The following is a 15607-nucleotide window of genomic DNA, read 5'->3' on the forward strand; positions in this document are numbered from 1 at the left end:
GGCAAGGTTATCAAATTAACCCAATTCCACAATGACAAAGAAAACAAAAATTTAAGAAAGAACAAAGCCTCCAAGAGGTTGGGGTTAGGTTAAAGGACCAAACCTAAGAACAAGAGAAATTTAAAAGTCTGGAAAACTTATTTGAGGGAATCATTAAGGAAAACTTCCCTGGCCTTACTAGAGATTTGGGCATCTAAGTACAAAGAAGCTCAAATAACACGCAGGAAATTCATCACAAAAAGATCATCATTTAGGCACATATTAATCTGTTTATTTAAAGTCAAGATAAAGGAAAGAATCTTAAGCGCTGTGAAGGAAAAGCATCAGGTAGCCTATAACGAAAAACCTATCAGATTAACAGCAGATTTCTCAGCAGAAACCCTACAAGCTAGAAGGGGCTGGAATTCTATCTTTAGCCTCCTTAAACAAAATAATTAGCAAAGAATTTTGTGTCCAGCAAAACAAAGCTTCATAAACGAAGAAAAGATAAACGTTTTTTTAGACAACAAATGTTGAGAGGATTCACCATGGCCAGAATTACAAGAACTGCTAAAAGAAGTTATAATCTTGAAACTAAACCTCAAAATACACCAAAATAGATCCTCCTTGAAGTGTAAATCTCACAAGACCTATAAAACAATAACACAATGGAAAAAAAAGGTAACAACAAACACAATGAGTAGAATAGTACCTCACATCTCAATACTAATGTTGAATGTAAATGGCCTAAACACTCCACTTAAAAGATACAGAATGGCAGAATGGATAAGAATTCACTAGCCAAGTATCTGCTGTCTTCCAAAGACTCAACACATGAGGACTCACAAAAACTTAAGGAAAAAGGGTTGAAAAAGTATGTTATGCAAATGGACACGAAAAGCAAGCAGGACTTAGCTATTCTTATATCAGAAAAACAGACTTTAAAGCAGTAACAGTTAAAAAAAAAAGACAAGGAGGGACATTATATGGTGTTAAAAGGAGTAGTCCAACATGAAAATATTAAAATCTTAATATTTATGCACCTAACACTGGGGCTACCAAATTTATAAAACAATGACTACTAGACCTAAGATATAAAATAAATAGCAAAACAGTAAGAGTAGGGAACTTCAACACTCCACTGACAGCACTAGACATGTAATCAAGACTGAAAGTCAACAAAGAAACAATAGACTTCAACTATACCCTAAAACAAAGAAACTTAATAGATATTTACAGAATACTCTACCCAACAACTGCAGAATATATATTCTGTTCAAAAGCCTGTGGAAGATAGATCAGATCAGATGATAGGCCATAAAACAAGTCCCAATAAATTTAAGAAAATCAAAATTATATCAAGTATTCTCTCAGACCATAGTGGAATAAAATTAGAAATCAAAGAAAGCCTCAAAACCATGCAAATACATAGAAATTAAATAATCTGCTCCTGAGTGATCTTTCAGTCAACAATGAAATCAAGGTGGAAATTAAAAAATTCTTTAAACTGAACAATAATAGTGACACAACCTATTAAAACCTCTGGAATACAGCAAAGGTGGTGGTAAGAGGAAAGTTCATAGCATTAAATGCTTACATCAAAAAGCTGAAAGGAGTACAAGTCACAAATAGACAATCTAAGGTCACACCTTAAGGAATTACAGAAACAAGAAAAAAACCAAACTAGCAGAAGAAAAGAAATAACAAAGATTAGAGCAGAACTAAAGAAAATTGAAACAAATAAACAAAATAAAACAATACAAAAGATAAAAAGCTAATTCTTTGAAAAGATAAACAAAATTGATAGATCATTAGTGAGATTAACAAAGAAAAGAAAACAGAAGATTCAAATAAGTTCAATTAGAAATTAAATGGGGAAAATTACAAACAATACCACAGAAATACAAAAGGTCTTTCAAGGCTACTATGTACAGCTTTATGTGCACAAACTAGTAAACCTAGAGAAGATGGATAAATTTTTTAAAATATACAACCCTTCCAGATTAAACCAGGAAGAGAAAGAAACTCTGAATAGACCAACAAAAAAACGGCAAGATTGAAATGGTAATTTAGAAATTGCCAACAAAAAAAAAGTCCAGGACCAGATGGATTTACAGCTGAATTCTATCAGACATTCAATGAAGAGTTGGTATCAATCCTACTGAAAACTATTACAAAAGATAGAGAAAGAGGGAATCCTCCTAAATTATTCTGTGAAGCCAGTATCACCCTAATACCAAAATCAGGAAAGAACATAACAACAACAAAAAAGAAAACTACAGACCAATATCCCTGATGAACATAGATGCAAAAATCCTCAACAAAATACTAGCTAACCAAATCCAACAGCATCTCAAAAACATAATCCACCATGATTGAGTGGGTTTTATACTAGTGATGCAGGGATGGTTTAGAATATGCTAGTCAATAAATATGACACACTGCAAAAACAGAATTAAGAACAAAAATCATATAATCATCTCCATAGATGCAGAAAAAGCATTTGGCAAAATCTAGCTTTCCTTTATGATTAAAACCCTCAGCAAAATCCGTATAGTACTTTAAGGTAATAGAAGCCATCTATGACAGACCCACAGCCAACATTATACCGAATGGGGAAATGTTGAAAGTATTCCTCCTAAGAACTGAAAAAGATAAGGATGCCCACTTTCACCACTTCTATTCAACATAGTACTGGAAGTCCTAGCAAGAGCAATCAGACAAGAGAAAAAAATAAAGGTTATCCAAAATAGGAAAGAGAAATTCAAACTGTTGTTCTTTGCAGATGATATGATTTGTATATCTAGAAAACCATAAAGACTCATTCAAAAAGCTCTGACATCTGAAAAATGAATTAGGTAAAATTTCAGGATACAAAATCAATGTACACAGATTCGTAGCACTGCTATACACCAACAACAACCAAGCTGAGAATCAAATCAAGAACTCAATCCCTTTTAAAGTAGCTGCAGAAAATAAAATAAAATACTTAGGAATATACCTAACAAAGGAGGTGGAAGACATCTATAAGAAAAACCACAAAACACTACTGAAATAAATTATAGATGACACAAATGGAAACATATCCCCTGCCAAAGGAGGTGTAGAATTAATATTATGAAAATGACCATATTGCCAAAGCAATCTACAAATCCAGCGCCATGCCCATTGAAATGTCATTCTTCACAGAACTAGAAAAAACAATCCTAAAATTCATACAGAACAAAAAAGGAGCTTACATAGCCAAAGTAAGACTAAGCAAAAAGAACACATCTGGAGGCATCACTTTACCCAACTTCAAACTATACTACAAGGGTATAGTCACCAAAACAGCATAATACTGGTATAAATAGGCAGATAGACCAAAAGAATAAAATAGAGAACCCATAAATAAAGCCAAATACTTACAGCCTACTGATCTTCGACAAAGCAAACAAAAAACATGTAGTGGGGAAAGGACACCCTATTCAATAAATGGTGCCAAGACAATTGGCAATCTGCATGCAGAAGAATGAAACAGGATCCTCATCTCTCATCTCCTACACAAATTAACTTGCAATGGATCAAAGGCTTAAACCTAAGACCTGAAACCATAAAATTCTAGAAGATAACATTGGAAAAACTCTTCTAGACATTGGCTCTGGCAAAGACTTTATGACCAGAGCTCAAAAGTAAATGCATTAAAAACAACAACAAAAAAATAGATGGGACTCAATGAAACTAAAAAGCTTCCACACACAAAAGAAATAATCAGCAGAGTAAACAGACAACCCACAGAATGGGAGAAAAATTTCATAAACTATGCATTGAACAAAGAACTAATATCTAGAATCTACAAGGAACTCAAATCAGCAAGACAAAAGCAATCCCACCAAAAAGTGGGCTAAGGACATGAATAGACAATTCTCAAAATAAAATATACAGACAGCCGACAAACATATGAAAAAAATGCTCAACATCAAGAGTTATTAGGAAAATGCAAATCAAAACCACAATGCAATACCACCATACTCCTGCAAGATGACTATAGTTTAAAAATGTTTTGTTTTTAAAAAGATGTGGGCATGGATGTGGTAAAAATGGAACACTTTTACACTGCTGGTGGGAATGTAAATTAGTACAACTGCTATGGAAAACAGTACAGAGATTCCTTAAAGTAGACTACCATTTGATCCAGCAATCCCACTACTGGGTATTTGCCCAGAGGAAATGAAGTCATTATAGGAAAAAGACACTTGCACACACATTTATAGAAGCACAATTCACAATTGCAAAAATATGAAACCAGCCAAAATGCCCATCAATCAACAAGTGGATATAGAAAATGTGGGATATATATAATCATTATGATTTATTTCTTCTATCTGACTATAAATTTTTACTTATTCACTGAAGTCTCCTCATTTCCCCTTCCCACCCTTCTCAGCCTCTTGCATCTGTCATTCTAGGCTCTTATCTTCATGATATCAAGTTTTTAGCACCTATATATGAGTAATAACATGTCTTTATATGCATATATATATATATATATATATATATATATATATATATATAAAATGGAATACTTCTCAGTTATAAAAAGGAATAAAATAATGGCATTTGCAGCAACCTGGATGGTGTTGGAGACCATTATTCTAAGTGAGGTAACTCAGGAATGGAAAACCAAACATTGTATCTTCTCACTTATAAGTGGGAGTTAAGCTATGAGGATGCATGATACAATGAACTTTGGGGACTTAGGAGGAAGGCTAATGGGGGGTGAGGGATAAAAGACTATATACATTGGGTACAGTGTACACTGCTCAGATAATGGGTGCACCAAAATCTCAGAAATCACCATTGAAGAACTTACCCATGTAACCAATCACCACCTGTTCCCCAAAAACTATTGAAATAAAAAAATAAAATGGAATAAAATAAATGTGGTATATATAACCAATGGAATATTATTTGGCCACAAAAAGTAAAATAATGTCATTTGCAGCAACATGGATGAAACTAGAGATGATTATGGTAAGTGAAATGACCCAGGTACACAAAGACATATATCACATATTCTCACTCATATACAGGTGCTAAAAACTTGATCTAATGAAGATAGAGCATAGAATGACAGATGCGAGAGGCTGAGAAAGGTGGAAAGGGTAAATGAGGAGACTTTGGTGAATGAGTAAAAATTTATAGTCAGATAGAAGAAATAAAGCCTAATGATCAATAGCAAATGGGGTGACTATAGTTAGCAACAATATATTGTATATTTTAAAATAGCTAGAAGAAAGGACTTGAAATGTTACTCACCTTTCACTACCTCCCACTGTTTAATCACTGGGTCACACAAACAATGCCAATTAGAAAACGGGAACTACAAAGCCAATATTATCTAACTGCATTTCTGAGAAGGGCTTTTAACCAGTGCCCAAGGGTAAAGAAAGCTTAACCAAGAGTAAATGACAAACTCTGTCTACTGGCAAATATAGGATAGAATCATAAATACTCAAATACTCGAAATGATCACTACACATTTTATGCATGTAAAAAATACTCATATATACCCCATAAATGCATAAAATATTATTTATCAAAAAAGGAAAAAGAAATATAATGCATAGAAATAATTATTAGGGCTTTTGGTTTAAAGTTCTGACATGACCTTTCTAAACATCCACTGAAATATTTGTAAAGACCCAAAAAGAATTTGGTATACATTTCTGAGACTACAACGTAAAAACGGCATTGAGTTGATTTGTGGAATTTGAGAGGAATTTCCTCTAAGTGTACTACAGATAAAACTATCTACACGGAGGTTTCATGCAATACCCACAAGATAACTGGCAGTGAGACGACTTCACTATACCCCCACTGTCAAATTACTAGGTCACACAAACAACACCAATAAGAAAGCTGGGCAAGTTAATATCTGCCATGTGAATGATGTTTCTTGGGACATCAGAGTCCCTACTCCACCTCACTCTTCCCCAGAACCTCTCTTTCTGCTGTCATACAGAGGCCATACCCAGAAATAAAGGGGCAAGAAGACAGAAGGAGTGAAATTATTTATGGCGATATATTTGGTGGCTTGGACCTTATAAGGTATTTATGTGAGGGTGTCAGGAACAGCTGATAAAAACATTCATAGGGATTGAAATTGTTGTGTGTGTCATTTACTCAGGTGTCAGAAAGCCAGAGAGCAGGATTAGGGAAATATCTCATTTCAATTCAATAAAAGCACATTAGGAGAAAGCCTGCTAAACACCTAAAATGGAATTATGAATCCAATATTATTCAACTGCATTTCTGAGAAGGGCTTTTAACTAGTGCCCAAGGATAATGAGAGTTGGGCCAAGAGTAACTGACAAATTCTGTTTATTGGAAAATACTGGACTTGGATTGGATCCTTCTTCAGAAGATAAGAATTTTGTAGAAAAAAAAATCAATTCTTTATTACTCAGGATTCTTAACTTCAAATAAGAAAAACCAAATCCAACTATTTTATGGAAAAAAGAGGATTTACTTTAAGAAAAGAAGAGGAGGAGAGCTTTTCCTGTATTAATGCATTCACTTACTCATCCATTCAGCGAGTCTTGATTAAACCCCTAGCATGTGTGCCCAAGACTATTAGGTCTTAGGAATATGACAGTAAATAGGAAAGTCAAAATGCCTGCCCTTGCAGAGTTTACATTCTAATCAACATTTAATGTAATATCAGTTAAAATAAGACCAATGAAGAATATTCTATCAAAGTAAGAGGATAAGCAAATGTGAAGAGGAACTGCTGCTATGCTACATAGGGTGGTCAAAGAAGCACTTTTTGAAGGTGCATCATTTGAGACCTGAAAGAAGCAAGGGAACTAGATATGTAAATCAGAAAGAAGGGAATCCCAGGCAGAGACAAGTGCAAAGGGCTTGAAATGAAAACAAGAGAGCAAAGAGGCCGGAGAGGCTGGAGAGGATTACAAAAGCAGAGTAGCAACAGACGAGGGCAGAGAAGTGGATGATTCAGGGTTTGTGGCCATAAAGATTTCACATTTTAAACTAAATGCTACAGGTGGTCTTTGGAGAGGTTGACCAACATGATTAAATTTATATTTTGGGAAACAATTCTGTCTGCTGTTTAGAGAAACACTATGTGTGTGGATGTAAATGTGTGTGACACATAAAGTGTTACACACAAATATTTATGGTACACAAATACAGTGTTACACACACACACGCATACACACGCACACACGCACACACACACACACACATAATATTCTAGATAGACTTACTCAGACTTCAGAAAATGTGCTACTGAGAATAATGACAGATCCTGGGGCAAGATAAAGGTTTGAATATAGCACAAAGTTTCTGAAAAATGGAGTAACAGAATTAAAAGAAGAGGGTAGATTAAAAGGAGGGTATTCTAGTGGAGCATTTTAGACTTAAGAACAGGTTAGCAATGTCATGAACTTTTTTTCCCCTTGAACTATGGAGAAAGCTATACTTATTGTGAAGCTTTCACCATTTTCCTATTTACAATGCTATTCCCTTTGGTTATGCCAAAATCTTCACAGAATCAGACAAAGACATGAGTGGTGGAACGTGGAGAGTACAGAGACATGGTGGAGTTGGACCTCATGTTGGTTCTCATGGAGAGAGAGCAGCATTTGCCAAAAGAGATTGTGTCCAAGGGTGTAAGAAAGTAACTAAAAGCTAAGTGACTCATTGCTCACTGGGGAACTGGCAGCCTCAGGAACTGCATTTGAAAGAGAGGTGGTGCAATTAAGTGGCAGATGGGGAACTCAGGGAGTATTTAAGACAACATTCTTCCTTTCTCAAAATACACTAGACTCAGGGTGTTTCACTAGGGACACTTTTGGCATTCTGATGGGACAAATCTTCCTTTTATAAAGTTGTCCCACACTCTACAGGGTGGTTAGCATCCTTGCTACCACCCGCTAAATACTGATAACTGGGCATTAAACTATTTCAAATATCTCACTCTTACCACCTACTTCACAAAAGCCTTCTGTAAAATATACTTTCTTCCCTGTGGGATTTCACCAGTATCAAAGAATGTGACTGTGATCATCTTCTCAAAGTGTCAAGCTCCTTCTCATGTCACCATTGTTGAGTTGTCAAGACCTCCTAGAAAAGAGATAAGCCAAAGATAAATCACCTGACTATGTGACAGTGGGAGAACCACCTCAGCTGGAGCAGCCAAGTGAAGTGTGGAGGCAGCTACTGTTCCTAAAAAGAAGCCAGGCACGATCCCATTCATGGAGAGTGATTGTAATTGCTAATGTGCCACCATTTTAAAAATAATTAAGGCATATTTTTAAGAGAGAAAAGTCAGGTCTTTTCAAATGCTTTCCCCCACCCCAGAACTAAATGTCTGTTAGTTGACAAGATAAAAGAGCATAATCAGGTGTTGGCACTGCTGCCTAATGAGGTCATTATGGAAATGTTTCTGGGTGTTCAGCAGAGTTGGTAAGTATGGACATGCTTAGTGAAGGGTGGGGAGGGTGAAAAGAAAATAAAAAGTACTTCTTTTTCTCAATTACATAACTTTTTCATCTTATTTTATACCATACACAGAATCTTTTTCTCTCTACCAGCAGTAGAAAATTCTGCTTCTAGAAATTCCAGAAAGAAATGAGTAAAAGAGACAGATAGAACTGTAATGCTACATAACCATCACCCCATTATGGTTTTTTTTTTCCTTCAGAAATAGTAATGAATTGCTAAGAGAAAAATATTCCCACTGTCCTCTTGAAAAAGCTTTTTATTCCTTGAAGCACAGTTGGGAATTACAAGATAAATCAAAGGGTCAGTGGGTGACCTCTTTTCTTAGAGAAAAGTGTATGTATGGGGATCAAAATAAGGGAAAGGCAAAGGTAAAAAAGAACAATAAAAATACTTTCCTCTTGTATTTTAAAGAATTACACAGTTTGCATCTTCAGTATAACATTAAAGCAGGTGCATGTGCTGAGATGTACACGTTGTTCCATGAGCCAAGATGCTACTGATGGCACATTACTTCAGGTACCCACGTGGAGCCACTTAAGGAGTGGGGTAAGTGATCTGCACAACAGTAGTCACTGTGGATATGGCTGGTATTTGCTAATAAAGTGCTATAAAAATTCCTGGAAGCAGGAGAGAGAGGATCAAAATGGGAAAGATTGTACCTTTAGAACAGAGGGTGGTTGTACAGTATGAGGGTTTAATCTTTCTAGTAAAGATGTGGACATACAGAGCTAATAAATTCCTGCAGGCATGAAGGCAGGGAGGAAGGCTCACTCTATTCAACATTAGGCTCTTGGTCCTAAACTGCCTTGATTTCAGGGTAAGGAAAGGGAATCACCTGAACCACTGGGATTCCCTGATGCTTCAGAGAGAAAACTGAAGGCATTAATTCATCAAGTGCTCTCATAATTCTTGGACTTCCCAATTATTCCTCAGTGATTACCAGAAAGGCATCTGTGGGACAACTTGCATAAATTAACACTTCATTTAACTTACAACTTTTTCTCTTAATAGAAAATACTAAAGAGCCTATACTTGGCTAGGCATGGTGACTCATGCCTGTAATCCTAGCACTTGGAAGTCTGAGGCAGGAGAATCACTTGAACCTAGGAGTTTGAGAGCAGCCTGGGCAACATAGTAAAACCCTGTCTCTAGAAAAAAATGCAAAATTAGCCAAGCGTGGTGGCATGCACCTGTAGTTTTAGCTACTTGGAAGGCTGAGATAGAAGAGTCATTTCAGCCCAGGATATTGAGGCTGAAGTGAGCCAAGACTGTGCCACTGCAATCCAGCCTGGGTAACAGAGATTGTGTGTGTGTGTGTGTGTGTGTGTGTGTGTGTGTGTGTGTGTGTGTGTGTATGTGTTTTTAAAAAGCAATGACAGCTAGTGATTTTGAATTTTGAATTTGGGGTCCCTATTTTCCATAATTACTTAAGTGTTTTCTAGAATGAGAACAATAATATCATGCCCAATTGCAACTTATATTAACATTTGCTAGATGATGTAGATGAAAAAAAAATATTAACTTGTATAAATATTGACACTCAATGGACCCTTTCATCTCCAGGTAACATTAATCAGACTTTGATATCTAGTCATAATTAATGACTATGAACAGAAAATCTCTTGGTTGTATATTGCATTTTGGTTCTTAGGATAAGTCAACTGCAGTATGGTTTCAGTGACTACCTTTTAATAAATGTTTTTAAAAGTATTAGTAATGCCTCACAAAATATACAAATGTGCTTTTAAGATATTTGCTTTTGAGAAGTCCACATAAGTTACTAAATATTACATCTGATATTTGCTATAAAAATTGGCAGAATTTGGGCTTTAAAGGTAGTTTTATCATTTATTGAAGCATAATTGATCCTTGATTTTTGATCAGCATTAGCTGTCATTAATGTGGATGTCAAAATTAAAGAAGAAAATCTAGTTAAGTGATTTTTACATCCCAGTGGTGAATTATTTAGAATGTATTTTTAAATTTTTCTTTCTTTTTTGAGACAGGGTCTCACTCTGTCACTGAGGCTGGAGTGCAGTGGTGCAATAATGGCTCACTGCAGTCTTGACCTTCTGGGCCGAAGCAATCCTCTCACCTCAACCTCCTGTGTAGCTGGAACTACAGGTGCATGCCACCAGACCTAGCTAATCTTTTTTTGTATTTTTTGTAGAGAAAGGGTTTCATCACATTTCCCAGCTAGTCTTGAACTCCTGAGCTCAAGCCATCTGCCCACCTCAGTCTCCCAAAGTGCTGGGATTACAGTCATGAGTCACTGCACCCAATCTAGAATGTATTTTGGGGTCATTTCTTTTACTTTAAAATAGAATGAGTAATAAAGATTCAGTGACATTTTATGTCTTATATCCATCTGACATCAGTAGAGAAGTTTGCTGAGAGGTCAGGAGGAAGCTATTTTGTTTGCTTATTTGATTGTTTTGTCTTTACTAGTTTCGCAGCAGAAACTATAATTAAATTTACAATGTTTAATTACTTATTTTGTGCAATTTATCCTATCCATAAAGTGCTTTAATTTTGAGAGTATTTGGTCATATAGAAATTTTCTCCATATTATTACTTTTAAAATATAATCAACAACCACAAATAGGGCAACTGACTGCTTCAAACACTATGCAATAAGGAAAAATAGATTAAGCCCAACAAAATGAGAGCATTTTAATAACAGTCTTCTTTTAGTCTCTGAGCCGTAAAGCAAACATTGACTTTCACTTTGATACACCCCATATCAGCCTCTTCCTTAGAAAGAGAAAGTCCAGAATTCGACCTGCATCTCTAAATCTAGACAAGTATTTCTAAAATGAAGGATTAAGATATAAATACTGTCTATATAAATTCCAATAAATAAACATATTTGCATATGGCTAATATTTGAGTTCCATATGAATTCTGAAACTTTGGCAGTATTTGTGTTTGCCAAGCACTGTTCTGTTCCAGTAGACTTGCAAATTTAAGTATAATTCAGATTATTCTAAAACAAAGGGGAATCCATTGTGAGCATATCATAACCTTCTGTTCACCCCTATCAGTTCTATGGAACCATTTCAAGGGAAAGTTGATCACAGGGTAGAACTCTGAAATTTTGTAGAACTGAATTAGCTTTTGATAAGGACAATCATATAAGAAAAGGTTTACAACTTTTTAAAACTATTGGATCTGCCACAGGTTCAGGAAACTAAAGTAGAATCACCAGAAATGGGAGTGCAGACAGTTCTGGCATTAACTCACTGTGTCACCTTGGGTCATGCAAACGTTCTGCTGTTTATTTCCTTAGTTGTAAATAGATAGTTTCTATTCAATAGGGCAGACTATGTGAGTGTAAAGATACACACATATACACAAGTGACACATAGAAATGCTAGATAAAATGTAACATCAAATATTTCTTCTTATATATGCTAGAGTTCCCAACCAAGAAAAAGATGTCCCTAGGTGCCAGAAACTACAAATAAACTTAAAATCAGAGTGAGAACAACTAAATAGTTCTGAGAACAGTCATAGAAGTAATGAGTTAAGGGGATTGGATCCTGTTTCCCAAGCTGGTCTTAAATTGCTGGGCTCAAGCCATCCACCTACCTTAGTCTCCCAAAGTGCTGGGATTACAGGAATGAGTCACTATGCCCAACCTAGAATGCATTTATGCAGGGGTCAAAATAATTCCTGAGAGAGCAGTGTGGCTGAGGCTGCAAATCCTGTGCTTAGTGGGACCCTGGATCTTAGCTCCCTGCCTGAAGATTGGAGCCAGAAAGAGGAACCCAGTCCATGAAACAGACAAAAACTCTGCTTACTGGCCCAAGACTACATTATGGAAAGAAGGATGAGAGCACTGAGTGATGAATGGAAAAACAGTCACTATCAAGAAACTGAAACTGCAAGCCATGCATTGGTATTGGGTTCAATTTTTAATCACCTACATGTAATTAGACCACCAATTTAGAAACTAAAAATCAGTATAGGCATGAATTATATACATACATATACTTCTTACTGATGTCCATTGAGAGGTATAGCCCAAAAGCAAGGAGCACACCTAGCACCTAGTCTTGCCTTCCGAATACCATTCTCTAATGAAAAGAGTCAGAGATCCATGAAGAAATGGCTGCTTCTAGAACTGGAATAGAGAAAATATAAGATGAGCCTAGAGCATCTTGTAGTACCAGAAAATAAAGAAATATTTGAAGAACAAAAGTATACAGGCATGTCAAAGGGATATAGGGACCAACCTAAAAGAGCTCCTAATGACCAAATCTGGAACAATTGTATCAAAAATATAAATAAACAATATTGAATTATAAGCCAAAGTATAAATAATTATACATGTCTATACTAATGTAAATAAATAATTGAATACATAAATAAATAGGAAAGAAGAGGTAAGTATTCTTTATAGAAGACTTTAAAAAATATATGTATGTAGAGACTCCTCCCTCCAAGAGGTGGAGCTTAATACCACCCCCTCCCTCTAGGGTGAAGTGGATGGAGTGATTTGTATCCAAAGAAGATGGAAAGGAAAACATAGTACATTTACAGTGGTACATAGTACATTTATGTTAACATCACCAGTGATAAGTCATTTGATACCATATGCTCCTGATATGATGGAATGAGAAATGGCACTCCACATTTGTAATACTCTTCCTAGAAACTTATAACCTCAATCTAATCATGAGTAAAACAACTGAAAAACCAAAATTAGGAAATTCCATAAAGTAAGTGACCAACACTCATAAATTTTCAAGGTCATGAAAGATAAGAAAATAATGAGAGATTGTCACAGGCCAGAGGAGACTAAAAAGGAAACATTGGGGTATACTAGCAGAGGTGAATACCTTACTGCCTCAGAGAAGCTCCTCCATAACTCAAGACTCATAACATTTTTACAGAAAATAATTCCATCTGTAGATGAACTAGAGTAAATATTCCAAAGTATGTGAGAAAACTACCTGTGGAAGAGTCAGTACATTTAAAAGGGGGGTGGGGGAGAAATTACTTATACACCATGAATTTTAAATAGTAGAATACTCTTAAAGAAAACCTAAAATAAGTTTGATTTTTAAAAAATGCCAAGAAAGCTATCTGTTTTAAACTGGAACTTAACAGGAACTAAATAATTGTTAAAAAGCACTCTCACCACAGCCAAAATTCTCTGGCTGCCTGGTGCTGCCTGTCTTGGAGCCACATTCTTCTCTGTGCATCTGAGTAACTCCATGAAGGAGCAAATCAACATAGTGTCCCATAATTAAGAGGACTAAGCAGAGAAACATATTCTAACAAGGTTTACAGCATCAAAGAAGACTGCATTAAAGGTGGTTTCAGATTGCAAAGTGATTCTGTACTATGTCAAAGATTCACAGGGAAGGCGTACTTGATTCACAGAGGATCTCAACATAAATGGAAAGAGAATAGGAACCAACCTAATTGAGGAAAAACTAGGAGTTATACAGCATTAAAGGAAGGCAGCTAGCAAAAGAAAAATGATTCCTAGTACTGGATTTGAATCTGATGACTATTTCTCTCACCACTTTTCTGTCCTTGGCCTTAAATTTCACCATTCTGAAATTTTTAGTCTAGAACTCCAGAAGGTTATGGCAGTCTCTAGATTACCATCCATAGCACTTGTCCCAGTCTGAAATTACCTGTTTCTTTTTTAATTAAATATCATTTTCACTGTAATGGTAAATAACTGTATGAATCTTATGGTAAGCCAGACTAGTTTTTTTATTGTGTTTTTTAAATACACACAACATAAAATTTACCATCTTAATCATTTACCTGTTTCTTCATGTTTACATCTGCCTCTCCTTTATCATATAAGTTCAGAAACATGCCTGTCTTGTTCACCTCAGAACTCCTTGAACTTGGAAAAGTGATTGGCACATAATAAGTAGTAAATAAATATTTGCCAGATGAATTAAGAAATCTTTAGAACCACTGTGGGGTTTTTTTTGCCAGATACTTACAGACAAATGACCTAGGGTTAATTATTTTAAGTTGAAAAATATCCAAGCTAATTCAAGTAGAAGTGAAGTTCAAAATAAATTAGCCAGGGAATTCTTTAATCTTCTGCGTTAGCTTTAGCTCTGTGGCCCTAATCTCAATGTATATTCTTCTCATCATCACCAAAGGGAAAGTTTAAATTATTTTATCCATTTTTTTCTTGATATAAAGATCAGTAAAACTTCAGTTTTTTACCATATATGTTTAAAGAAAATCTAAAATAAGTTTGATTAAAAAAAAAAACCCAGATACCAAGAAAAGTATCTGTTTTAAAGTGGAATTTATATCTCTTCCTTTCTTCATAAAGCTATGATAATTAATTTTAAGAAATAAATCTACACTGATGTTAAATGGTAACTACACAGATGTTAAATGATAACCACATGGATGTTAAATGGTAAGGTCCTGAGGAGCCCTGGGAACAGAAAGGATAAAAAAAGAGTACCAAAAAGTGACAACAGTTTGCTAATCAAAGTCTTTAATCTGATAAAGTAGGTATCTCATCTTGAGTTCCAGGTGCTGGGTCAACCTCCAAACACAGCCACTGTCATTGCCTCGAGTCCTTGTGTCTGACTGTCTGTCCCTGCTGCTGTATGACACAGCACCTCAAGGCAAGGAAATAAGAAAACTGCCTCTGATTCAAGCAGAGAAGAACTCCCAGAGCTTGTAATATCAGCTGTGGGTACTCTCTCAGTGTTGAAGATCATCAAAATATGCACCCTGTGGAAATAATTCTGTGTCTCAAATGCCGTGTAGAGCACACGTTTAATCAGTTGACGGCCATGGAATTTTCTAACATCAGCTAAAGAGAAGAGATCCCCTTCTCTCAGCTGTGGTACTTGACACCACTTGAATAAGAAAAGGAAGGGGAAACTGCACCACATCAGTGAAGGAGCTTAAGAAGGAGAGTCTACCTGCCCTAGGTGTTTGTAGGAGAGACCAGCAGTTGCTATTGGAGGAGTGGTTGGATAGTGGGTGCAACTCATGGAGGGTGAGCCAAAGCAGGGTAGGGCAGGGTAGGCCTCACCCAGGAAGCTCAAGGGATCAAGGAATTCCCTCTCCTAGCCAAGGGAAGCCATTAGGGACTATATCATGCACTCCTGCCCAA

At 35.9% G+C, this 15607-nt stretch overlaps 1 protein-coding gene across 1 annotated transcript in view; it reads right to left on the reverse strand.

Moving 5' to 3' along the window:
* Window positions 1–8081: 8081 nt before the first annotated feature.
* Window positions 8082–15607, reverse strand: part of NUS1 (NUS1 dehydrodolichyl diphosphate synthase subunit) — a 155131-nt gene continuing 147605 nt past the window's right edge. The window contains exon 5 of the mRNA XM_074397570.1: window positions 8082–8106. Within this exon, the coding sequence (XP_074253671.1) occupies window positions 8097–8106 (10 nt within the window). The 3' untranslated portion in view covers window positions 8082–8096. The remainder of the gene's footprint in view (window positions 8107–15607) is intronic.

This window comes from Saimiri boliviensis, chromosome 4 (assembly GCF_048565385.1).
Source record: "Saimiri boliviensis isolate mSaiBol1 chromosome 4, mSaiBol1.pri, whole genome shotgun sequence".
NCBI lineage: Eukaryota > Metazoa > Chordata > Mammalia > Primates > Cebidae > Saimiri > Saimiri boliviensis.